Genomic DNA, 27967 nt, shown 5'->3' with positions numbered 1-27967 from the left:
GGCCGGCCGCCTGCGTAGTCGCCACCATCACCGCCGCCGCCGGACAGCGCCTTCCTGCACGCTAAGCGCACCAGACATGGACGCCGCTGCCTCCTGCGCTCTGCTGCTGTTGCTGCTTGTCTCGGCTTCCGTCCTTCCCTCGTCAGCTCTCAAACTACGTGAGTAGCCACATCCAGTCCACTCAAGTTTCACTTTTCGTTCAGCTCGAGGACCACACTGGCGTCGTCGAATACGATCCTATTCTAAATTTTGAAAACCGAACCACGAAGGCTGGTTTGACGCATACCTCCAAAATACTCGATCCCGTACGACCTACAGCCATTTGAACCTCCTTTCAGTGGTCAAGCCTTGATCCCCAATTTACGTACGTACGAGGAGCTACTTGATTGAGAAGTAGCGGCTCCAGTCTCGTAAACTAACATACGGCCGGGAGAGCGGTGTGCTGACCACCTGCCCATCCATATGCGCATCCAGTGACTCCTGTGGATGAGGATAACAGGGTGGTCGGTCAGTACCGTTGGGCTTTCCGGTGGAGTTTAATTTTTTGTTGTTGCCTGAGGATGTGTCCTATCAACCGATCCGTTTTCTTAGTCAAGCTGTGCCACAAGTTTCGTTTCCCCTAAGTAGATTTAACACCTCATCATTAGTTGTCCGTTCCTCCCATCGAATCTAAGCATTTCTTTTGTGGTAATACATATCGAAACCTTGTGTTCTCTTCTTGTCCGAACCTGCTATTGTTCACGTTTAACTTCAGTTCAACGCTACAGTGTAGACCATGACCGGTCAAGATTTCGGCTTGAGGGTCGTGCCCGGGCACGAGTGCCAAAGCGCTCAGCGTCACGTCACGTCACGTCACGTTTCCCCTACCGCTACGTCGCGCTGCCTGAGCGTGAGGAGGAGAAGAGGGTAAAACTACAGACACGACCGCGCAGTGCGGTCACACTGCAAACTAGTTGGCTTGTACTTCGTTTTATATTTCACATTTCTCAATAACACAGATCAGAAACAAACAAAAATTTCAGCCTTATTTAATTATTTTTGGCACCCTGAAGACTGTAATATAATTTTTATCTAGTACAAATTGTCGGCATATGAAAAGACGAAGATCATTTCACGGAATTTCGTCCTGAGGTTGACACGTAATCCTGACTTACTTAGTTTCATAATCGAACAACATTTCACACAAATATGTCGATCGAAATATTGTAATACTTCAGCAACTTCATATGGAGACTTCGAAACTCTACCTGAGGAAAGCAATGTAGACGTTTCAAATTTAAAGGCATTTGTCATTAAAACTGGAATTACTTTGCAGATCAGTCAGTTACCTCTGTACAAGCGCAGGACCGCTTTTCAACTCAAACGGCAAAGGATATCGAAAACAGCCCTGAAACAGATGTGAGACAGACAGTGTCCTGAAAAACTTCATATAACTCCTTGTAACTCTTTCAAGACCATAAAGAATTTTTCAAACCGCGCGTGTTCCTCAGTGCCAGTGAGCTTATAGAACTGGACGCTCTTTGTGAGAATGTGTCACTTGTACAGCGCTGTTTTTTGTTTTCTTTCTAAATGCATCCGTTTTAAATCAGTAAGAAGTCATCTCGCAGTGTCTTACTGTGGCCAGTTGTAGCCAAGTCCACTTAAAATGCGAAGTCTGCAATCCATTCTAGATATTCTAATTTTCGTCCTTGCAACCCTCTTTCCTTAATAAATTCTATAACAGCGTGTTTTAAATCGAAGAATCGTTCCAAGCTTGCCCCTTGACTTAATCAAGGTACGTTGGAGTACTATGTCTAGTTTCCATACTCTTCGTACAGTTCTATTGAAAATTGTTGCAACTGACAATGTGCGATATCAGAAATTTTAGTATTCTTTCCACTAATTACTTTACGTGGTCCAGGCCTGCAAATTTAGCGGACAGTGCTTGTTGAGGGTCAAAACATTGAATCCCATTAGTCGAGCGTCTTTGGTTTTTCATTGTCAATCAAATCTTTAAATTCTTTCAATTCTTTTTGCATGGCATTGTAATGTCGTTACATTGCAGATTTGCAGCACCTGTCGCTTATACGAACTGAGAACAGTCATCCCTCTCTTCTGTCATGCCCATTCATTTTAAAGGACTGCAATAATAGATCGATGGACTGACTAACTTTCTGCAAACGTCCAGTGGATCTAGGGCGTCTTTCATACCACGAGAACATAGGGAAGATTTAACAGTGCTGACAGCACGATTCTGACGAAATCAAAGAGTTGTGCCGACCAAAAAATGATACAGCGCAATTCTAAATGAAATGTCGCGCTGTTCCAGGTACTTCTGGGAAGGACCCAGCAAAACTACGTGACAGCTAGGGCATTGGCCCGCACGCGGTCCAAACACGCTGCACACGTGCACGTGAAGTTTGCACGCCGTAGCCGGCTCTGCTCTAAACAACCAGAAAAGCCATCCTCAGATTTAAATTTGTCTCTTCTCTCCTGAGCCAACAGCATATATATATATATATATATATATATATATATATATATATATATATGTGTGTGTGTGTGTGTGTGTGTGTGTTTTCACATCTGCTCCTAAACCACTGGATCGATTTCAGCCACACTTAGCACAGATTTCCTGTACTGTCAGGCAACAACTGCTGCGAGAGCAAGGCCCCCTACCTAACATACTTAGGGAGATATGACGTAATAAACAATTAGATGCTTGAAATATTGTCGCATCATGCGTGAAGTTGTAATACATTTATTCCTTACTATTAAGACACTCGAACAGACGAGTTAAAGTAATGAAATCCCCCACATCTGGCAGCGCTTTTGACAGCTTTCAACTGCGAAGCACGAATGGCTGGAGGCGAAAAAAGTATCAGTCTATAGAGCTATGAAGAGAGAGACGTTCACAAGATCACGCTGCAGACGCGCGATGCAGCTGCTCCCAGCATATAAAAACTATCCGGGGTAACGTTTCATAAATTGGATATTGTACGTATACATCTGCACATTGTGCATATTATGTTGTACGACTACAGAATTTTAGATATCATTATTTGGAAACAGCGATCTGTCACTCAAGTAAAATTAGTCAGAAACAGAATCGATCGCACAGCCATTTGTTAAAAATATGAGAGGGTTCGGCCTCTAGTAGCAGGTCATATTTAGATATGCACCATGCAGCTTACCATGATGACTCTTGGGACAGCAGTTTTGTGACTGGGGTCAACCCAGCTGTTCCTAGCGTCATCACCGAAAGCCGGAAGGTGCATTATATGATGATGGTCTACTACTAGAGACAAAACCGACTATGGAATCGAAACTGTTTTTTACTGCTTCTACTTTGTACAACTGTTCCATAATTCCAAGGGTGTTTTCATGAATATATGGAAATGAATTTTATTCGATAGTTCTCTGTAAACACAGTTCTTTGTTGTTTTAGCTTCTGATAGAAAACTGGCAAAATGAATACCCGGGCTGTGCCTTGTTTATCAGCTAGCTTTTATAGGAAATGATTACCATTTAGCAGAAAAATGCTATATTTAGCTTTTGCTGGTCGTATTTCTTCACCAAAAGCTTGTTCCACCTAGTACGCAATGTGTCTCAAGTGTATGTCTGGGTGGAGTGACTTTCATAATGCACCTTGGAGGGGATATTTGTCTGGTGACATGTAGTACGAAAACATATTACACCTGCTTCCTTCTTACATCCGGAGAGTGACTACTTTCCGGCGACGAAATCACACTCGATCATCTGGGTCAAAGGTTGGACGATCGCGTACCTCTATGGGGATGCTGCCAAGTCGCGACTCGACTTTTGGTATTTCTTGCAGCAAGCCCACAATGAGGTTCATAGATGGTCTCACTATCGGAAAACCTTTGCCAATTATCTTCAGGCAGTCTTCCTCGACCCCCCACGCAGTTGGGAGGTGCCGGGTGCAGTCGGTGTGCACATTTGACAGCTGATAATGAACCTCACGTTTCTCTCACCGCTCCATATATAATGCACAAGCTATACCATGAAATGATCTACATGTTCCTTTTAACAGAGCGATCTTTATGAAAAATAAATAAATAAGTACATAAAAATAACATCCCTGTATCCCTGTTCCTTTACATTTGTAAAAAAAAAAGTTGGTAGAGCACTTGCCCGCGAAAGGCAAAGGCCCCGAGTTCGAGTCTCGGTCCGGCACAGAGTTTTAATCTGCCAGGAAGTTTCATTTCACAAAAAAAAAAAAAAAAAAAAAAAAAAAAAAAAAAAATTACTTAATTTCGTCTGTATAGAATACTATTTTTGACAGATAAAATTACAGCTCTTGACAAAAAAAAAATGCTTATATTGAAGAAATACGACCGCCACAAGCTAATTAAAATATTTTTCAAGCAATTGGGAATCAGTTTATGTAACAATTTATGTATGTTCTCGATGATAACAAATATACCTTCGTCAGAAATGTATATTTTGCTACTTTTTGAAGTGGTTACACAGTGGAATTATCGACAAAACCACCGTAGGATTCAATTCAATGGCTTTAGTTATTATTTTCAGCTGAGTGTGCTTTCGACACCATCTCTTGCTAACTATATTAAAGCTGTCCTCATCCTGCAGCTAGATGTGAGCAACGCTGAGCTTTACTAGGCATGCTCCTATTGGACCCTACCAACCTTTGACCTGATTTATCCAGCCAGTTGTAGGGATACTTAGATTTTGACATGGATCGCGAACCAAGGTGCAGCTTGGCCCTGTTCACCTTAATGAATGGCTTTCATACGTGAAAGAAACAATAAGTGAGAGAAAGAGCCTGAGACGAGCTGGAAATGGAACCACAGCTACCTGGGTGTGTAGTCAGGCAATTACCTTCTCTGCCACTGGGGCACACCCCACTCCTGCTTTCTTATGTGAATCTGTTAATCTACACATTCATATTAGTGTAAAGTATATTACTGCAGATGTTCATATTCCAAAACGTGTTTCACACCCTTTAGTTCACATATTCCTTCTTCTGTTAAAGTAGTTAACGCAGAATATTGATAACTTTTACTTATGGACCATCTGACAGCAACTGAATAAAACACGTGTGTTTTATTCAGTTGCTGTCAGACGGTCCATAAGTAAAAATTATCAATATACCGTAATATTACACGCAACTGAGGAAGACAGGACTACAAAAGTTGAAGATGTCAATACAGCTAGTTAACCCAGATTTGTCTATGGATTCCGTTTGTACATTTTATAGCCTTAAATTTCTGTTCGGTAAATTTTTAAGATCTTCACCAACAACAGCCAAATGGATCCAGTCTCTTCTTTAACGGTTGAGTCACTGCTCATATTCATTTCCGCACAGCATTCTGGTTGTACCTGTTCCGGTAACTTCCTCCGCTGGTCTTGGTGGCCGTTCTAGAGGGCAGTGCTCTTATTTCTTTAATTAGTAAACGTCTTTTCGCTTCATTCTGTCCAGGTCTTCTTTTCTACATGGAGAGAACTGTTCTTTCCCCTCTACGGTTCTTACCAAACATTAGTCTTTTAACACAGGAATTAATCTGAGTGCTAGACCTTGTGGCTGCTTGGCCTGCTAACCGACTGTTCACCGTCCGCTGCCTTAGAGACCGTGGGACGGCAGCACTGGCGCCTCACAGCAATATGTCGACTCCCGATGTCGTCATGTCGTCTTGCGAAACTTACGCCTTCCTTTCGTTCAAGAAGCAACTCAGTTGTACTCGTGCGCTTACTTGTATCCCGTTCCGGTTTTTTCACAGCGGAAAAATCCTGGACACTTTCAGTAAACGAAACAAGTTGCTACGTGTGTTGTGAAAACGCGCTCATCACATACCGTGTGGCGAACAACAGTGGCACTTCCTTTTGCCCTGAAACTGAGCTCCTCGTCATACACACTTCACTGTAATTATTTGTATTTAATACTTGCAGCTATTGGTTAGTGCTTGGCTGACTTTACGTCATCTCCATTTTACTCAGTTATATTTAGCTACCACTAGTTATTACAATAATTTCCTTGATATATTCATTTTCTGACCGATAGCTAATTAGCGTCGCGTATGTCTTCAATATTCGTCTCTAGTCTGTTTTCGAAGAAACATATTAAATGTCACGAGTTATTAAACTTACCTTAATTTCGAAATGCTGGTGCTTTCTTGGCATGTGTGTGATAAATATGTTTTTCCAAAAGTCTGATTTTTCGTTGAAGATAAAATACTGAACGGTCTTGTAGTTACTGAGTTTTCCTTTTCCATTCTGTTGTTATTTCATCCATTTCTATCGAGTTGAAACAAACAATTAAATCAACTGGTGTACAAATTTGCTTGCCTCAAAAATAAAATTACTAGTGAAGTGGCATACTCGTTAAGAGAATTAACTATTACTGCGAATAAACGGGATAGAAACTCCTGTTTGGCCATCTTGATTTTGATTTCTTTGGCTTTCTCAAGCTACTCGAGATGAATGTGTTGGGACACGAGATTCGCATTCGGGAGGTTGGTGGTTCAAACCTCGGAGGGCCATCCAGCTCTAGATTTTCCGTGCTTACCCTAAATTGCTGGGTTGGCGCCATTGAAAAGGACACAAATGATTTCATTACCCATCCTTCCCCGATCAATCGCGTCTTCCGTCTCTGATGTTCTCTTCGCCGACGTAAAAAGCTAACCTTCACCCCTTCCTCTTTTTCTTTCCAAACGAATGGCTGTCTGTGACATGTCGCCACTTGCTCTCATCCATCATATCTGTTCGAATGAGCATGGGCTGCGTCTACTATCTGACCCACAAGAATACCTCGTACTAATTTATTAACAGTTAAACTTCCTCTTTACTGACTGATCATCAAGTAAAGTTTGGTAGACAGTGAAAGCCACAGTCCCGACTTCCGATCGATAATAATGAAGGGAGAAAAAGAGGGAAAGAATTCAATTCATTCACTCACACTATTAGTTCTTTAGAAATGTGAAATTATGATGTACGTTTGTTTTCTAAATGTGGATATAATGCTTCAGATCAGTTTGGATTTAGGTATTACTAGAGTAAGAAGCAAAGAGAACTGCGAAAACTCGAGAACGATATAACTCTGTTGCGCCTCATAAAGAGACAAATTCTTTCAGGTGGGTGGTACAGTGTGCAAAGCAACAACAAGAAAAAGGAGAGCCAACAGCTATGTACCACCGCAAAAGATATAGTGCCGTCGCTTCCTATCAAACGTTGTGTGTGTCATATTGACTGATAGTTCTTCGTTTTTTTTTGTTTTTTTTTTTTGAGAACAGCATTTGAGTATCTCTTTCGCTCGATTATCTTGAAGTTTTTATTTTGTCTCTGTTTCTTGTCATTGTTACTTGCTCTTATAGCTTTGGAGACGGCAGTGTCTCAAAAATCAAAACTGTACTGTTGCAGCCAGCTATGTGAAACCGTGCTCCAAGAATGACCCGAACCTCAACGACTGCGCCTACAAGCATGCACAAGAGGCCATCCCGAGCATCCTCAAAGGTGAGTACTGGACGTCGTCCGCTCAATCTGTAGCGTGCCATACCATGTCGTGCTGTAAATCGTTTGGCATATTAAGAAGTCTGTTCCACATGAAGCTTTACGATTTCTAGCACAACATTTCATTCTTTCTGTGCGACACTGGAACATGAAAGCTGTATCTGAATCGAAGCTAATCTATATCTGTTAAGAAACGCCCACAGAGCACCAGGTCGCTCAATGTTTCGGCATTGTAACCGCTTTGATGACGTCACTCGTCTATCGCTGTTTTGTGCTAATGCTTACATACATTCACATCTGCTGTAACAAAGATTCTGAATAACTCGTTACACAATTTGTAAACTTTAGCCACCTGTTAGTATTTATTAAGGTTCCATATCGAAATCATCAAAAACGGAACCCTTATACGACAACTTTGTTTTCCGTTTGTCTGCTTGTCCGAATGTTAAGAAACATTTTTCTCAGAAACAGGTAGACGAATCAAATTGAAATTTACGTCACATTCTAGTGTCTATGGTCCCTAATGATGTAAAATAGGTAAGGTCTAAGTCAGTGCAATCAAAATATACGGCCAGCTTATTTTAATACTGCCAAACTCACTCATTAACAGCTATAGAATACTTCACGTTGACCTAGAAACATCAAATTTGGCAAGAAGCAAAGTGTTACAGTGCAGGAAAGAAAACTAGAAAATTGTTAATTTCTAGATATATCACATGAAAAAAAGATTCTTTTCTCGTTTGTTATCTGACTTCCAACTTAAAATTAAAACATTCTCGAATTTTTTTGAATTTCCGTGACGGATGCATTGTCTATATAAATATTTAAATTTGTAATAAACACTCAGAGCGCGATGTCTACGCCCACCTGGTAATTCTTTTAAAAAAGGTGTTGCTTTCAGTTATTGCCTAGGTCCATAGGAGTGTCTACCTGTACTATTTTTTTCACAGTGACGTCTGTGCCCGTTTAGTCTTTCTAACAGAACAAAATAAGAAACTTTCCAGACATATGTTAAGATGACCCCTGAAGTAGAGAAAATATTAAGCAAACCTTGCAGTTTTGAGGAAATGGAAGCGCGTTGCAGTCTTCCATCCAGCACTTTCGAAATGAAGCACTCTGGGACACAGATGTCTGACAAATGAAGTACGTAACGGATTGAAAGCCACCATTCAGTACCTGAACTAACAACAATCAAAAATTAGCGAAGAAGTTAGCCTTCGAATGTCAGACAAGTTTATTATAGAGCGATCAGATAAATTGTTTATTTGTTCACTAAACTTTCTTCGGTTCCTATTTGTTGTTAAAACTTTACGCAAGAAATGAACTGAACGTACCTTCTCCGTGTCTTTTGCGTTGCCTGGAAATGGCGCTTCACACATTTAAGGGCGGTAGGACGTCAAACGGGCCGTCTTGGAGCAGGAGAGACACCACAGGACATTTTAATTTCCACTGTCTATACTTTTACGAATAAATTCATAAAACTTTGTCAGCATGACCAGGAAGGACTCAGGATTCACAATCATAGCAGTGGAAGTTCAAAAGAATTACAAAATATTTTTTTACATGTGAAAGTTCATCATTTTTTCGCTTCTATTGGCTGCGTTTGTTGCTATAAGTACACGTTTCTTTATAAGTAAGAGAGATTCTTCCATGAATTTTGCACAGCATACAAACCATACTTACAGGTGTATAAAACTCTAGAATTTATTTAATTTATGAAAAAAAGATTGAGCTGTTATATTTTAAACTTCATGTTTAAAAAAATACAAATTTTATAGTTAATTACCACAATTTTTACCACGGTTTTTAATAGATGTGGAAAATTCTAGAGTTTCATACACCTGTAAGGACGGTTTGTATGCTGTGCAAAATTCATCGAAGAATCTCCCTTCTTATGAAGAAAAGCGTACCTATAGCAACAAATGCAGCGAATGGTAAGTGAAAAAAGGGTGAAATACAAATGTAAAAAAAGAAATTATTTTCTTATATTTTTGAACTTCCACCACTATATGTGTAAATCCCGAATCCTTTCTGGTCACTCTGACAAAGTTTTATGAATTTATTTTTAAAATGATAGACAGTGGAAATTATAAATTCCTATGGTGTGTCTCCTGCTCCAAGTCGTCCCGTTTGACGTCCTACCCTCTAAGAAACATATGGCTAACTTGGCACCAATAACGTTCCCCGCGTGTTTCATAAGAAACTCTAGTTATTCTTTTATTACAGTGTTTTCAAATTACTCACCAAAGCAAAATTAAACTGTACATTGCACTTTACCAACGAACAAAATTTCATGTGTTAGTGAAATAAAATACACGTAAATTCACTGTTTTAACGTTTTGCGCCCCTCTGCTTTTAATTATCACGTAACAGCCAATTCCGGAAAAATTACTTTTTCATACGCATATCGTTGTGCTATCATGCAGAGTACGTTGAGAAATGACGGTTGCCGACTAGGCACAGATTCTGGGTCACGATTCCGGCGTGACGCGGCGCAGCCTCGAGCGCAGATTTCTGATGCTTCCGTTGTCCCGCAGGAGACCGCAAGTACAACGTGCCGGCTATGAACCCCCTCAAGGTGAGTCAGATCAAGGTGAGCCCAGGCGACGGCAGCGTGGGACTCGGCATAACCTTCAATGACGTCAACCTCTACGGCGTCACCGACGCGGTCATCAAGGAGACCAAGTGAGTTCTCGCTGCGCCTGTTTTCACGGAGAGGCTCCTGCCAAAGCGCTTCTTTACTTCCGGTCAGTGTGCAATAGGAGGACTTTCTTGCGTGATTTCGGATTACAACTGCGAAACGTAATACACTAATGGCCATTATAACTGCTACACCACGAAGATGACGTGCTACAGACGCGAAATTTAACCGACAAGAAGAAGATGCTGTGATATGCAAAGCATTAGCTTTTCAGAGCCTTCACACAAGGTTGGCGCCGGTGGCGACACCTACAACGTGCTGACATGAGGAAGTTTCCAATCGATTTCTCATACACAAACAGCAGTTGACCGGCGTTGCCTGGTAAAACGTTGTTGTGATGCCTCGTGTAAGGAGGAGAAATGCTTGCCATCACGTTTCCGACTTTGATAAATGTCGGATTGTAGCCTATCGCGATTGCGGTTTACCGTATCGCGACATTGCTGCTCGCGTTGTTCGAGATACAGTGACTGTTAGCAGAGAGTGGAATCGGTGGGTTTAGGAGGGTAATACGGAACTCCGTGCTGGATCCCAACTGCCTCGTATCACTAGCGGTCGAGATGACAGGCATCTTATCCGCATGGCTGTAACGGATCGTGCAGCCACGTCTCGATCCCTGTCAACAGATGAGGTCGTTTGCAAGTCAACAACCATCTGCACGAACAGTTCGACGACGGTTGCAGCAGCATGGACTATCAGCTCGGAGACCATGGCTGCGGTTAACCTTGACGCTGCATTACAGACAGGAGAGCCTGTGATGGTGTACTCAACGCCGAATCTGAGTGCACGAATGGCAAAACGTCATCTTTTCGGATGAATCCAGGTTCTGTTTACAGCATCATGATGGTGGCATCCGTGTTAGGCGACATCGCAGTGAATGCACATTGGAAGAGTGTATTCGTCATCGCCATACTGGCGTATCACCCGGCGTGATGGTATGGGGTGCCATTGGTTACGCGTCACGGTCACCTCTTGTTCGCATTGACGGCACTTTGAACAGTGGACGTTACATTTCAGATGCGTTACGACCCGTGGCTCTAACCTTCTTTCGATCCCCTACAATTCAGCAGGATAATGCACGACCGCATGTTGCAGGTCCTGTACGGGGCTTTTTGGATTCAGAAAATGTTCGACTGCTGCCCTGGCCAGCACATTCTCCAGGTCTCTCACCAATTGAAAACGTCTGGTCAATGGTGGCCGAGAAACTGGCTCGTCACAATACGCTAGTCACTACTCTTGATGAACTGTGGTATCGTGTTGAAGCTGCATGGGCAGCTGTACCCGTACACGCCGTCCAAGCTGTGTTTGACTCAATGCCCTGGCTTAACAAAGCCGTTATTACGGCCAGAGGTGGTTGTTCTGGGTACAGATTTCTCAGAATTTATGCACCCAAATTGCGTGAAAATGTAATCACATGTTAGTTCTAGTATAATACATTTGTCCAATGAATACCCGTTTCCCATCTGCATTTCTTCTTGGTGTAGCAATTTTAATGGCCAGTAGTGTACGTAAAGACTTTAAGATGATTGATACATTAAAACGTAAAACATTACAAGGCTGCAACACACCCACGTTTCAAAAGTCAACATCTCATGACCATTTTCGGAATGAAAATTCCATTTTCGAGTAATTATTTGCGGAAGCTGGGTACAGGTGTGAGTGTACATCGCTTCTATAGCTGTAACATTATATAATTCAAATAAAAATTAATTTTATTTGTAATGTATAATTTTATCTGCATGTGTTTGTCAAATTGTGTTGATGATGGTTATGAAGAGGATGAAGATGATGATGGTTTGTAATGAATATATTTTTATTGCTATACTTTAAATATTTACATTGCAAGTGGAATCAACATAAAGCCAGTAGGAAGGCTAATACACGGGTAGACAGTGATCATAGCACGTAACAGACTATTATCGAGCCATTGGGTATATCAGTAAATGAAGAGGTTCGTAAAGAAAAATTAACAAACAATAATTAACCAGTCGAATGGAGGCTGACTGTAAAAAGCGGTAATCACTTAAGTGCACATAGGTTTCAAACCTTATAGTATATGTAGTAAGGCATTTGGTTAATGAAAGTTAGAAATCAACAATATGAAATCTTTGGTGCTTAATGCTTCATGCTCATGCTTGTGATAGATGAAATACAGTCGGTGATGGAGTATTTATTGGTGTCAGAAGTAGTTCGCCTTGTAGTAAAATTGAAATAGATAGTTCCTGAGAAATAGTAGGGTTGAGGCTATACCTGACAATGAGACTAAACTAATAATTGGATCGTTTTACCGACCCCCCGACTCAGATGATATAATTGCTGAACAGTTCAAAGAAAACTTGAGTCTCATTTCAAATTGGTACCCCAAATGTCAATGGTGACTTCAATCTACACTCAATATGCCGGTAAAATTATACGTTTAAAGCCGGCGGCAGGCATAAAACGTCATCCGAAGTTGTACTGAATGCTTTCTCAGAAAATTATTTTGCACAATTAGTTCATGAGCCCACTCGAAGAGTAAATGGTTGCGAAAGCACACTTGACCTCTTAACAACAGACCGCAAGGCAGTTGCTGCTAAGCTGAATAACATTACACCTACGACCATCAAAAAGAAACGCAAAATATATCTATTTAAGAAAGCTGATAAAAATGCTCATAACATCATTTTAAGAAACAGTCTTCACTCCTTCCGATCCGATCATGTAAGCGTAGAAAAGTTGTGGAATGGTTTCAAAGAGATAGTATCGGCAGCAATTCAGAGATATATACGACATAAATTAATAAGTGATGGTACTGATCCCCCATGGTACACAAAACGTGTCAGAACGCTGTTGCAGAAGCAGCGAAAAAGCATGACAAATTTAAAAGAACGCAAAATCAACAAGATGGCAAAGTTCTGCAGAAGTTCAAAATATAGCGCGTACTTCAATGTGAGACGCTTTTAATAATTTCCACAACGAAATTCTGTCTCGAAATCTGGCAGGGAACCCAAAGAGATTCTGGTCGGACGACGTGGATAGGGGTTAAGGGAGAGTACGTTCTCAAATTACATGTTTACCTACTAACATTTTCGTTTTTTTTAAAAAAAATGACTTTTTGGCACACATCTAGGATGAGTGAGGTTCAAATCACTGCCCACCTACCTAGATAATGTTAGTCCCTGTGATCTCTCTATCGATCAAGGTGAACGTGCTTACTGTCACAACCGCTTTCTATAATTGTGGGAGTGGTACGAGATTTAATCATTTACTACATCACTGTTTCATTTTCAGCTTCGATCTCGCCAAAAACGAAGCTGTGATAAAAGCCAGCGTCCCGGTAGTTCAGATGGTGGGCAAGTACGTCGTGGACGGCAAGATCCTCCTGGTTCCCATCAAGGGCAACGGAGACTGCAACATCACACTCAGTGAGTACAAGTGCATGTCAGCGGCAATATCACCTCCCATGCTATGTCTCACTCCAGCCTTTGTCCTCCTGTAAATGATTCCTCTCCGACCACTAGCTAACCGTTGCCTTCCTTTCGTTCTTTGGGAATTTACTATAGAATTAGAAATGTATACTAATACAATAACGTATTTGCACGCCTCACAGCTCCAATCCCTCCACCCTTCTCATGACTGCTCTCATACGTTACAAACTTCACGTAAGCTCTAGCGCTTACCTTACTGCGTTAGTACTTTTGGAAGAAAGGTTATCGCCGAAATTTGGTTGACGCGAAACGTGGGAATTATGCTCTTGTCTTTCCCAGAGTACCGTCAAGCGGTGTTATTTTTCACAACCTGCATTACTTGACTCTCTTCCCATTAAGTACTATCGAGGGCTGCACGTGGCCAGTTTTGTAAGTTCTGAGTAAAATGGCTGCATAGGTAAGACACAGTGAACCTTAGTGGTAGGAAAGACGTGATTGTGTTGTTGGTACATCATTTTGCTGGATAATAAATGCAGTTAACAGGACGTGGGTATCTTTGTGTATTGTACGTTACCTAGAAAGTCTCATTGCTATATCATAGTTACGTTCTAGTTGTTATTCTGGTTTGCGTGAAATGTACTTCAACAAGGTCTCAAGAGGTGGGAACCATAGGCGAAAGTTACTAGAAAGCCGAGAACAACCGAAGGTGTACGACTCACGATTGGGTGGGGTAAACTTTACATAGGCTGCTAGATGCAAACAGAAGTAAAAACAAAGAAAACCAAGAACTTTATTGGACATGTGGACAAAGTTATTTGTTGCGATGAGAGACAATTTCGTGAAGATAACGGGTGACTTAACATACATATTTATATGGCCTGATGTTGATGATATCTCCGAAATCAATTATAAGGACATTGTGGGCGCACTTGATAAACCTAGATTTGTGCGAAGAGTGTTTCTGAAGTTCAAAGAACACCTGTAATCACTTACGTACATATCAGTCTTTACTGCAATCAAATTAGAGTTAGTGCTGTCTCATGCTGCCGTAGAAGTGCCATAAAAGTGAAGAGTGAGAAGTCGCGCTCCGGAAACTACAGGAACACTGTCTTCAGCTTATTTTCTATGAACTTAAAATTGCAATGATTCGTCATTTTCCACTGATTTTTGTAGTGTGTTACGACAAGTCAATAAAGCTACGAAAATTGTCGCGCCTCTTCAGCTTTCTGTTTTCATTCCATTTAAATTTCCCGTACACGTGTAAAGTTAACCATTACGAGGCAATATTGTCGAATATCTTGCTAAATACGTGTCTGTTAAGTTACCCCTTGGTAGAGGTAACTTTATACACAATTTTTCTTAAGACACGTCATAAACGTGATTTTCATTCATTTTCAGGTTACAATTGTCCTTAAGAGTCCTGATGGTGTAAACAAACTCGTTTCTGTCAGTTGTATAACTAACCACACTTTATAAACCAAGAAACACAAAGAATGTGTGTAAAGTAATTCCGGTTGACGGTAATTTAGTGACAGTTTCTTATGTCTTGAACTGACGTTACGAGCCACGTGTTTCCTACTGTATCACGTTTGATATGCGTATTTCTTTCAATCTACAGTTGCTCCGAAAGCCACAGTATGGGATGTGGCAGACGATATTTCCGGAAATACTCTCATCACCCTCCTTGTATACATTTTCCATTCCCCTATGGTGAGTGGGAAAAATGTGATTTTCTGTCAATTTCTCGTCGTGGTCATTGGGAGGTGTACTTTAGATCAACACTCAGAAAGTACAAATACACTCTAGTTTATCTTTATCGTATGCCATCGCTTCTTCAAATACTGTAAAGTGTCATAAGAGTCTCCAGTAATATTTATCTTACAGCAACAGCTTTCAGAGACTACAAGAGAAGAGAAAAATGAGGTAGACGTCCTCAATGAGTGTACAGCAACTACCCCTGTCGCCACTTGCGAACACACTGTCGTAAGAACTCCTAATGAGCTTATATCTTAGAGAAAGACTTTAGCACTGTTGTCTAACGGAATCAACAAACTAATAAAATAATATTTCAAAACTAGATAATATTCCAGCACTGGCTAAAGTAAATTTGATTAAAATTGGGAGAGCTCAGCACTTACTTGTGAGAGAGATAAATCAGGCAGCCGGGAACTTGAACAAGAGCTCATGCAAACAACTTTTTTATTTCGAAACTGGTTTTTTTCTGATTTCTACAGAAAATACAAATGTATTTTGTTTATGAACATGCTCTATCTGCGTCATAACCGCGTAACATTTTGTTGTACCAAATTATTAGAAATTTTGACTGAAGATATATTGATCCTCTGTAGGCATGAACATGAATTAGACAAACACAGTTGTTGTGAAACTGAACTGGCTCTGTTTGTACACCAGTCCAAACGCCATTAGGTAATGGATCAAAGGTTTGTGTATTGCATCACTTGCATACAGATGCGCTCTGTCGTCAACTGAAAAAACGTTTAAGTTCAAGGAAGACTGGACCGGTTTAGTGACTATTCAACAGATAATCACTAACAGGTAAAACAAGTCCAGTCGGTCTGAATGGCATGAAATCGTCATATGTAAAAGTAATTTTGAAAGTAATGGCAATTTACTTTGAACACAAATAAATTAGCTGAGCATAAACAGACTCCATTGTTGTTCGATTATGCGAGTGGCACTAAACCACTGGAAACAGTTACAACATCAAATATCTGGTAGTAATCGTCTGAGAACATGGGAGCTGGAAGAGTCACGTAAAATTATACTGCAAGATGGGACGAGAAAATGAAATGGAGCTTCACGGCTTGAGAAGCGATGTGATATTATTTCAGTGATTAGAAAATCTAGTCAAACTTGGCAGTACGAGCCTGCGTATCAGAACGACGCTGCACCATCTCTGGCGTTGATGCGTGAACTGATTCAGTTGTGATGTGTGTGATAAAGCCGTTTTGTCCTCTCCTGAGGTAAGACGTCCCATGACTGTCTAACGGATCCTTGATAACCTGGATACTGATCTGGGACGCAGGTGACGTTAGAGCTGGTGACATACACGTTGGGGACAGGTATGAGGATCTTGCTGGCTGCAGGAGAACGTCAACGTTGGCAGTCACATGCCATGATGCCATGTGTGGACCAACATAGTCCAGTTGTAAAAGGGCACCACGAGAGGTAATACATGAGAACGCAGAATGTCCGTGACCTACCGTCATGATGTTAGAGTTCCCTCGATCACTATCGACCGCGTTCTGAAGTCATACCCGACGGCTTCCCCCACCATGAAGCCAGAAATAACACCGCTGTGCCTCTTCAAAACATCGAACTATTGGGACACCTTCCCAGGTCTTCGCCATAACACGCTGACGCGTTCATTCGGGTTAGTGCAGGACTGCCATTCGTTGCTGAACTCAGTGTGACGTCATTTATCAGCATTCCCTGTTTCCTGCTTACACTACCACTCCAACTGCAGTCGTTCGTGTTGTGGTGTTAATGGCAACCTATACGTGGAACGGTAATTCCACTGACCGACCAATGGTGCGGGATGGCAGTGAATGTTGCAGGAAGTGCATTATTTGTTCTCGGGTTGGCAGGTCTGATGTGAAGGGGCTAAGATGGGCTTGGTGCAGAATATACCGATCGTCCCTTATGTCTGTCAGACGTGGTTGGCAGCAACCTTGACGAAGAGTGTTTCTGCTCTCATGTTTTCATGCACTCCAACATCAGGTAGCTGTCACATCTGAATACCCCACAAATCTGGATACTTCATGATTCTACCAGCCAGCCAAATGGAAGTCCGCAATGACGCACCTTTCAAACTCCATCAAGTGGTGATAAAACTGTCTCATATGAATACACAGCATCTCCGTCTCGTCCACAATGATCACTCAGTCATTCAATATCTGACGCTATTCACGTCATTTACACAGGGTGTAACAGGTACGAGTGCAAATATTTTTATGTGTGGTACCTTAGCTTGCACACACTTAAGTTGTTTTTTATCTGCGTTGAACAGTCTTCCCACAAACACATCACAAACTTTACGACCTAATGTTTCTGCACAATCATAACTGCACCTCGAAGTGGACTACGCCTGGTACTATAGACTACCTGTTGTGCGTCCACGCATCCACACTGCAATATAAACTATGCTGTCCAGGCGAAAATAAGCGTTTATGGCTTGCTCTTGCCAAATGTACTTGGAGGTACTAACCAACCTAACAACATACAATTGTAATAACTACAATTTTTAGTCTGCAAATGACGAAAACACTGATGTAATGTTGTTCAATACACTGTTCTCAGTCACCAACATAAATATCTTCAATTGTGCCCGTTCCTGGCTGCATATCCTACCAGGCCTGATACCAATACTAAATACGAATAACAATTATGCTCTCTGGGAGCCATTCTGCCTATCACAGAAAATTGCAGCTGTAACCGCTGATGGTGTGCATGTGTACGAAGTTACAATTACTTTCGACCATGTGTTGTGGTGATTTTACTATTTTTTGTCAGGCAATGTAGTTACAAAAGAAGCAGACAGAGCGAAAATCATTGGAAAAATTTTATGAAATGCAAGAATCCCATGAAAGAGGTAGCTTACAGTACCCTCGATTGATCGATACTGCAGTATTCATCATCAGTCTGGGGCCATTACAAGGTGGGAGATCCCAAGACTAGCGGTACTTTTTGTCTCTGGGGCGTTTACTGAGCGTGAGAGCGACACAGAGATTCGAACCAAACTTCAGTGACAGACGGTGCAAGAAAGGGATTGTGCATCACAAAGACGTTTGCAATTACCATTCCGAGATAGCACGTTCGAAGAAGATGTAGGGGACATATAGTTTGCTACATTCATGTCTTGCGAAATGATCATGATGAGAAAATTTGAGAATTTCCATTTCGTACAGAAGTTTGCCAACAGTCTTTCCTCCCATGCAGCATTCGCAGTTGGAACAGGGAAGGGAGCAAACCGTAAATGTAGCACAAGTACCCTCCCCCATACGCCAAAAGGCATCTTGCGGAGGATAGATGTAGATTCTTGCAACAACAGGAGCTACATGATACGTGTCACTCTGCAGGTTGAAGGGTCGAAAATATGAAAGTGATTACACATCGAGAGCTGTTGTACAATAGATCTTAATTTTTCAAACGCAATTCCCTGGACTTAAAAATATCTGCTAGAGTATACAGAAACAGAGGACTGAAATTAGAAATTCAAACAATATTTTTATAAGTTTCTGTGTAGGCTAGTGCTTCTTCACATGGAAACTTGCGTAACAGACAAAAGCTGTTTGGAGGCGAAGCCTAATTCTAAATTTACTCAGTCACTTATTTTTTCAGACAGCGTATGGTCTAATTGCAACATTTTCTCCATAAGTGTTCTGTCAGTATGTCTCTGCTTGTTATATCGGTATCAAGAGAAACTTTGAAACCAATTGAGTTTTTCAAAACTAGAATGAGAAACCCATCAGTGAAATTACACCACCAAATCACATCGCTTGTTTTTATTTTCAGCTGACTTGGTGCTCACCGTCACGGTCCACTGGGAGCTGGAGAAGAGAGACGACGGAAAGGAGTACATTAAGCCTGTGCACTCGGACATCAAGTACGACTTGAGCCGCGCCTACATCAACCTGGACGGTCTGTTCGGTGGCGACAAGGCTCTGAGTAAGTTATGAAAACTGACACATTAGCGTTCTCCTTGTAACACGTCTCATGGGTTTCTACAACACATCGCCAAAAGGGCTTCAATCACCAGTCGTCAGACTGGTGCAAGAACGTTTAATAATTTGATCTCTGTTTCACTCTGGCATAATTTCGTACCATTGATGACAAGCGTGTTTCCTATGAGACAGTAGAATGCAGCACGTAGTATGTTTGCGATGCATCGTGGGCGGTTTTACTGTGATGCTTTGCTGGAATAGGAAACAGAGAGAGTTTGCTACCGTGAATTTTTTCACCCTGCGGCAGTTAAACTTAAATGTGTGTCAGTGTAGGCTGAGATATAGCCCTAGTGCTTGGTCTCCTGTATCAGGAAGACTTTCTTTCTTCGCATTCATCGGACAACTTCAATTTACGAAGCGTGCCGTCTCTTAATTGTGTTTATATCGGGAGAACATTATTAAAACTTACAAATTCCATAGACGGATTCCTGACAGGAAATGAGGAAGAAAGGTCCTATGAACCTGTGTCCGGAACTGCACAGCTGCCACGGCTGATTGGGTTGACGAACTAAAGTTCCTCTGACCAGGGACTGTGTGTTCCTTGTGTGCTGCAAGCAGTGTGCTTGACGCAGCATACTTGGTCCGGTATTCATGTCGGTCGCAGGCTGAGGTGGTATTTGTGTGCGGCCAAGCATATGGAAACGGTCGAGAGGCAGAACCCGATCCTCCAAATCTGGTGCACGCACAGTCTGCCGCATTCTCGCACGTTTGTCTGTCTGAAAGGACCCATGATCATACAGACGCACAAAATGGTCTTGAAATGTTGTGTGATGTCGTTGCTGTCTGCAAGGGTATTTGTTTTGGTATAGCCGTGCTGCCTCTCTACCGTTTACATCTCCTTGGCTGTACACATACACCACCTCAGCTTGTTCCCGCCATGAATACCGGATTATTCTGCCGCTCACAGTACGCTGCATCAGTCACACAGCCTGAAACACACAAGGAACACACGGCACGTGGACAGACGAACTTCCATTCATCAGCGCCATCTACCGCGGCAACGATGCATTCCTGGACACATGTTCATAGGTCCTTTTTTCCTCCATATCCAGTCAGAAATTCGTCCCCGTAGTTTGTTGGTTTCGTTAAAGTTCAAGCTGTATTCTAGTTCACTGGTCAGAACATGAGGAGTGTAAGATAGTGCTCGTGTAGTTGATGAGAGTTATGAAAGAGAAGGAAGGGGTGAAACCCAGTCGAAGAAATGCCTATTCCTCTCAAAAAGTGGTAAAGCACCTGCCAAGCATAAATTCCCTATCCGATGGACCGACGGGGATGAACAGATTCACTTACTCTCTGTCCGTAAGACAGCGTACAGGAATTTGGAAGAGAATCCAATAGGGCCTGCACTGGCGCAGGTGTGGTCTTCAAGAACTATCATTGCTTCCGCACTTGACGTGATGGCTATCGCGTAGTCGAACGACAATGGGAAAATGAATTGTTTTAGAGGCCTCTGCTACGGTGCTTACTGAACGCAGCTCGTAATTCTGTTAATATTTAATTTATAAAAGTAATTAGACTCACACGAAATTTTATGTTAGCGCTAGAAGCTTTACAGGATTCACATGATACACGGCAGACAAGGATGCCAACACATGAAGAATAACTGAACAGACTGGCATGAATTTGAATATTCACAGTGGCACAGAGGATTGCCTTGGTAACGTAATGATTCCTGTTGCTGCATACTGTATCATGACGTTATTTCCGCGCTTGATAGAAATCTGGGTTATATAAGAAGGAAGAAAATCATCAAAATGCGTTGGTTATCGAAGAAGACATTCAACAACATATTTTAGACACGAAGAACCATTGGGAAACATAGTGCAAATTGCTGTATATTCCTGCTTTTACTTAAACTTCCGTTGCGGATCCACCGAAAGTCGACTAAGCAAAGGATTATATTTCAGTTCATGAGTGTGAGAGGAACTTCGTAGCCACATAAAGTATTATGTGGCTACTGGTCAGAAGCCTGATGACCCCTTAAGGCGTATTGCACTTCAGTTGTATTACACTAGTGTACATTTCTACATAAAAATCATACAATGAGTCACAGTTTTTGAGTGCACTGGTGTTGATATGTTTAGGTGTTGTCTGAGGGCTGACTGGTTCAGCTGATGGCGTTTGATATGGCCTTGGTGGCTCTAAGTTAGCGGTGGAGCTGTAGCTAGTAAGTGTGTAAAATCATATGGGAATTATTCCAATTCAGAACGGAAAATCTTTGGTCCACCATACAATTTGCACCCTCACCAGGAAGAAAGAGGGAGATTATGTAGTTTACCATGTTTTCTCGGCGCGTTTGAGTACTAGTGTGCTTCCGGCAGCTCTACCGACTCGGTGGAATACCCTATAGCACACTTTTAAGGAAGACTAGGTTTAACGTTTCAAGGATGGAGAGCCGGCCGAAGTGGCCGTGCGGTTAAAGGCGCTGCAGTCTGGAACCGCAAGACCGCTACGGTCGTAGGTTCGAATCCTGCCTCGGGCATGGATGTTTGTGATGTTCTTAGGTTAGTTAGGTTTAACTAGTTCTAAGTTCTAGGGGACTAATGACCTCAGCAGTTGAGTCCCATAGTGCTCAGAGCCATTTGAACCATTTGAAGGATGGAGAAGGAAATGGGCTGTGACCTTTGAAAGGAACCATCCAAGTATTTGCCTAGAATGATTTTGGGAAATCAATGAAACTTATATCTGGATGGCCAGATGCGTACCGTCGTGCTACCCAATTCGAGTCCAGCGAGCTATCATCTGCGCCACTTCGCTCCGTCTCTTACTTCAAGACATATTAATTTCGTCACGGGCTGTCCGTGGCTTTAGCTTTTGCTTTAGAGATACTTATGCTAGTAATGTACCTTTCTCTGTCACAATGTTTTTCTCTTTTACGATCAACCCCTTTAAAAACCACAACTCTGTGTCGAGGACTACACTGCCGTTGTATCTGCTTTCCTTTACCACCTCGCAGTAAATGAACAACATAGTTGTTTGTTTTATGAGAAAAGCGTCTCAGATGAAATTAACAAACAAGTAAATTGTCATAATAATGTAATTTGGCTTCTGTCAGTCTTTGTGTCGCTAGGTCAAAAGTTTCCGATCACCTATCAGAACTATGAATTTGTGGTTAAAAATCGGATTTCGTTTTAAAAATTCTATCACATTTCCGTTCTGATAGTAAAATAAATACAAACATGTAAAGACAACGCGTCTCTCTGGTTTATCTGATTGGTTGTTAATGCAGAGGGGCGTTGACTATCCACAACATCACTGATGTGCCTTTACCTAAATTAGTTCCGTTCGGACAGGCCTCATTCCTTCAGCTGTCTGTGTAGCAATCAGTTCGAATTACTTTACAGTATATTGGGTGCATATAGCAAAGTGTTTGAGTTCATGATCCGGTTCATACCACTTTACCTCCTAAAGGGACGAAAGCACGAAACTGAAATTGAAAAATATGCTCTAAGTGTAGCTCTGCATCGGGAAGGTTGTCTAGAAGAAGATGAAGTAAATATTCCTGAATTCCAATCAAGAACAACTGCCAAGATGAGAAACATAGAAGTTGATATCCTCGGTGTAACAAAGCAGCTTAAATCACTTAATAAAGGTAACACCTCCGGTCCAGATTGTATACCAGTCAGGTTCCTCTCAGAGTATGCTGATAAAATAGCTCCATATTTAGCAATTATATACAACTACACGCTCACAGAAAGATACGTACCTAAAGACTGGAAAATTGCTCAAGTTACACCAATACCCAAAAAGAGAAGTAGGAGTAATCCGCTGAATTACAGGCCTATATCACTAACGTCGATTTGCAGTAGGGTTTTAGAACATATACTGTATTCGAACATTATGAAGTATCTCGAAGAAAACGATTTATTGACATATAGTCAGAACGGATTCAGAAAATATCGTTCTTGTGAAACACAAGTAGCTCTTTATACTCATGAAGTAATAACTACTATCGACAGGTGATGTCAAATTGACTCCATATTTTTAGATTTCCAGAAGCCTTTCGACATCGTTCCTCACAACCGTCTTCTACTCAAACTGCTTGCCCACGAAGCATCTCCTCAGTTGTGCGACTGGATTCGTGATTTCCTGTCAGAAAGGTCACAGTTCGTAGTAATAGACGGAAAGTCATCGAGAAAAACAGAAGTAATATCCGGCGTTCCCCAAGGAAGTGTTATAGGCCCTCTATTGTTCCTGGTCTATATTAACGACATAGGAGACAATCTGAGTAGCCGTCTTAGATTGTTTGCAGATGATGCTGTCATTTACCGTCTTGTAAAGTCATCAGATGATAAAAACGACTTGCAAAGTGATTCAGATATCTGTATGGTGCGAAAAGTGGCAATTGACCCTGAATAAAGAAAAGTGCGAAGTTATTCACATGAGTACTAAAACAAATCAGCTAAATTTCGATTACGCGATAAGTTACACAAATCTGAGGGCTGTAAATTCAACTAAATACTTAGGGATTACAATCACAAATAACCTAAATTGGAACAATCACATAGATAATATAGTGGGTAGAGCCAACCAAAGACTGAGATTCATTGGCAGAACACTTAGAAGGTTCCACAGGTCTACCAAAGAGACTGCTTACACTGCGCATGCCCGCCCTATTCTGGAGTACTGCTGTGCCTTGTGGTATCCGCATCAGGTGGGACTGACAGATGACATCGAAAAAGTACAAAGAAGGGCAGCTAGTTTTGTATTATCGAGAAATAGGGGAGATAGTGTCACTGCCATGATACGTGAATTGGAGTGGCAATCATTAAAACAAAGGCGTTTTTCGTTACGACGGGATCTTATCATGAAATTTCAATCACCAGTTTTCTCCTCCGATTGCGAAAACATTCTGTTGGCACCCACCTACATAGGGAGAAATGATCATCACGATAAAATAAGAGAAATCAGGGCTCGCACGGAAAAATTTACGTGCTCGTTTTTCCCGCGTGCCGTTCGAGAGTGGAACGGCAGAGAGACAGCATGAAGGTGGTTCATCGAACCCTCTGCCAGGCACTTTATTGTGAATAGCAGAGTAATCACGTAATGTAGATGTATTAGGGTAATAGCAAGAAAAGTTGCGTAGCCCAATCTACACTGAAGTACGTGTCGCAGCGGTTCAAGTGAAGTCGTACCAATGCAAGTGTTTCGCGATTTGGATGGCCCCGAGTAACATCTTCTAGGGAAGGTCAGTTCTATGTGCATAGAATGAACGTTAGATGAGTCGTATTGCACCAGAAATTTGCAAGTAAGTAAGCAGCATGATAGCAGCTCCAACGCCATTTTTGTGAATAGGGTTTAAAGGGGAGCATAGAGTCCAAAGAAACATTTATTATAGAAACAAAATAGGGTTAAAATATTGCAGTGGGCACAGCAACGTAAAAACTCGAGCGTGCAGCCACGGTCCAATGCGATATTCGCGGATGAATCCAGGTATGACGTACATGGAAGCTATCGTCTAATGTTTGTTCGTCGTCTTCGCAGTGAGTTTATTAAGAGTCAGTGGGAATGTTTTACAAGTGATAAAGTCTGTCGTCTAGTGAGAATTACAGAGTCATTAAAGAAGGAAGGATATCAGAGGATACTGATCAACAATGGCGTTCCATCTGGAAGAGACTTGTTGGTAGCAGGTTTGCTCTACAGCATGACAATGATCCCAAACGTGCTTCTGAACTGTGGAGAGGCTATGTCAATACGAAAGAGAAATGTAGGAAACTGAAGAATATGATTTGGTCAAGTCAGTCGCCCGACTTAAATCTCATTGGCTCTTATGGGGTGTACTTGACATGGAGGTCAGCAAACTGAGGTCATCTAAGTTGAAGATCTATGGAGTAATTTACAGAGCTGTTGCACTGATGCATCTGTAATAACACTACAAAATCTTATCTACAGAATTCCAAGAGTTTGTGCACCTGCTTTGAGGGCAAAGGGTGGATACTTTGAAGAGACTAAAAATGTAAACTATATTGTATTGTACTTGATAATAGAGAGAGAAAGTACTTATTTTGTTGATCTTCTTAATTTGTAAGAGGTGTTTGTTTTTAGCACGAGTGATGGAAATTTTTTTACCGGTAATGTACACTTGCTCGAGAGGGCTGCAGGCGTTAACTCACCACGCTGTCTGCAATGCTTGTTGGTGAGCAGCCCATCCACAATATTACTGACCATAACGACTAGTCGTTAATGTTTGTACTACTCCTCTTAATTCTCGCTAAAACGTAATTAGTGGCGCCTCTTCCCCGCCCCCAAGTTCTTTCTAGAATAAAGTTCCCCATTGCCCTTGAATGTGTGTTCAATAATATCGTTATTATTAGTCCCAATTAGTCTGGAAATGCTCTATAACAGCATAAGTAAAAACTGAATTAACACATAACTTCCTCAACAATGGAATATGCAGGACTGAGTCACAGATCATGTAAAGCAGGCCCATTACATGCCTAAGAGATGATTACTTGCTACAACGATGGACTATGTTAGTGAACATATAATATGAAGAGTGACTGGGAGACATTCTTCTGATTTTGTTTGTTGTGGTCACTTTCGAGTGGATATTGAACATTTATAGATGATTTTTTTGTGATTATCATTACATGATGATATCTGTTTTGCCGCTATAGCTTTCATTATGGGTCAAATTACGAAAAGAGCTGACTGTTACACGGACAAGAGACAGAAAAACTACACTATCTCAGTTTTCCGAGAGAGCATCAGAAGCAGAAACTGAGATCCCACGCGCACCATGCCATAGGGTTTTAATTACCAATAGGGAGAGCAGATGGAGCCTGTTGCCTGGAACTGTGACAGAAAGATAGCTGAGGACGTAGCAAAGCATTTGCTTTCTACATGCGAAACACGTAACGCAACCCTAAATAACCGCCGGCGACGGCCCAGCTGTTAGCTTGGGTGTATGTGGCAGAAGTCGTCAGTTAAACGAGAGATAGCATTTTCCCCCTGAGAATGAGCAGGGATACTTGGCCGATAGCTCGTGGAACCATTTAACTCCATTAGAAGTCTGAGATACCAACATGCCTTAAACGCACAGCTCATGTAAACGAGGAATTATTATTTCACAATGCGCATCGGTATGCTAACTCACTAAGTTTTCATGGTTAGTTTATCCACCTAAATGCACCATTCCTTCCTCCGTCCTTCTTGTTCCCCCTCTGGTCGTGCAGTCTTCTTCTACTGCTCCACTTCCTTCTTGCGCGCAGTCTGTAATCTGCCAATACGAGATGATGTACTGATGAGACATGTCACTTGTGTTTTTTTTTCAGGTGACAACACAAACAAATTCCTTAACGAAAACTGGCAGGACGTGGCGAAGGAGGTTGGTCCGGCCTTGGCGGAGGCGCTGGCCGCGGTGGTGACGCAGATTCTGTCCGGTATCACGAACCTGGTGCCTTACGATGAGGTCTTCCCAGAGAATGTGTAGCCCGCAGTGACCGCCAATTGTACCAAATTGTTGTTATCGCCATGTTTTTCTGTGCCAGTAAAAGTTACTTGAAAACATTTCCTTCCACATGCCTTGACATTTATTTATCCATACAAATTATACGTATAAATGTATGTTGTAAATCTTCTGCTTTCTTTTATTTTGCACAGAGCTTCTAGTTTCGGTCATAGACCATTTTATAGCTTGGCAGGCATAAATGGCAACCATGTTATACAATGATGTAAACGATTGCAAGTTGCTGTTGCAGGCCAACCATAGTCATTTAAAACTATAGTAACTCTACAGAGCAGTTGTCGTCGAAAGGCTTATTCACATCGAAAGTCAATAACAAACTTACATATATACATGCCACATCTCCTCCTAAACGAGTGGATCGATTTCAGCCAAGCTTAGTACACATATTACTGTCTGGAAGGAATCGCTGTGGGGGTAAGAGTGAAAAAGTTGTGTAGTCCATGAGCGGCGCGAAGATACGTAGTTTACTCGTCCAGTATTTGAGAATGAAAGCGCTTAGTGACCTGGAATAAGCTCTACATATAATATGCATCCTTTCCTTGCTCGCAACGCCTGTAAAATAATGAAAGATATAAGTTTATCGCATACTACATCTTCGCTGTTCATACAATAAAACTTCCGCATGCAGGGTGGCGTTCTAATTTATTACTGATTTACTACTAACTATATTCGCGACACATTTAGCAGACAGTTTTCATATATACCACTGAATGTATGAGCAAAATTATATCGTTGTAGGACCATAGTTCAAGAGAAACAACATCAGAAACGTTAAGGTACGTGGAAATGAAACTGCACAGTGAAATTCGCTAGATATATGTACAAATATGTATGGAAAAAGATAAATATATGTGAAATTTATATGACATGTGCAATCTCGGGCAAAGCTACGGGTAAAAAGTTCATTCTAAACTCCTGGAACGATTTAAACCATATTTGGTTCATCTTACGATCTGGAAAGAAATACTGTGGGGGTCAGAACTGCCAGCATCCTATAGTGGTGGGGATGATAATGTGGAGAGAGAAGGGGGAGGAGCAAATTGACTGATGAAGAAACGGAAAGAAGAGATTGACAGAGAGAAGGGTGAGGGAAATGAACAGAGAGAGAGAGAGGAATGAGGAGGAGATGGAGGAGAAGGAAAGGCGAGGAGATGGACAGAGGTGACGAAGAGATGGACAGAGA

At 41.6% G+C, this 27967-nt stretch overlaps 1 protein-coding gene across 1 annotated transcript; it reads left to right on the top strand.

Moving 5' to 3' along the window:
• Nucleotides 1-26825, top strand: LOC124594759 (protein takeout-like). Its single transcript, XM_047133147.1, has 6 exons — nt 1-158; nt 7378-7470; nt 10005-10152; nt 13436-13569; nt 19108-19260; nt 26591-26825. Exons 1-6 carry the CDS (start codon nt 77-79, stop codon nt 26746-26748), a joined length of 768 nt encoding a protein of 255 aa, XP_046989103.1. The 5' UTR covers nt 1-76; the 3' UTR covers nt 26749-26825.
• Nucleotides 26826-27967: the final 1142 nt, after the last annotated feature.

Source organism: Schistocerca americana, chromosome 2, assembly GCF_021461395.2.
Source record: "Schistocerca americana isolate TAMUIC-IGC-003095 chromosome 2, iqSchAmer2.1, whole genome shotgun sequence".
Taxonomy (NCBI): domain Eukaryota; kingdom Metazoa; phylum Arthropoda; class Insecta; order Orthoptera; family Acrididae; genus Schistocerca; species Schistocerca americana.
This window is presented reverse-complemented; position numbering and strand designations above follow the sequence as displayed.

Coding starts and splice junctions, on each gene's coding strand:
- LOC124594759 (XM_047133147.1), top strand. CDS start 77: ATGGACGCCGCTGCCTCCTGCGCTCTGCTGCTGTTGCTGCTTGTCTCG. Junction 159..7,377: donor CTCGTCAGCTCTCAAACTAC/GTGAGTAGCCAC, acceptor GTACTGTTGCAG/CCAGCTATGTGAAACCGTGC. Junction 13,570..19,107: donor AGACTGCAACATCACACTCA/GTGAGTACAAGT, acceptor TTTTATTTTCAG/CTGACTTGGTGCTCACCGTC.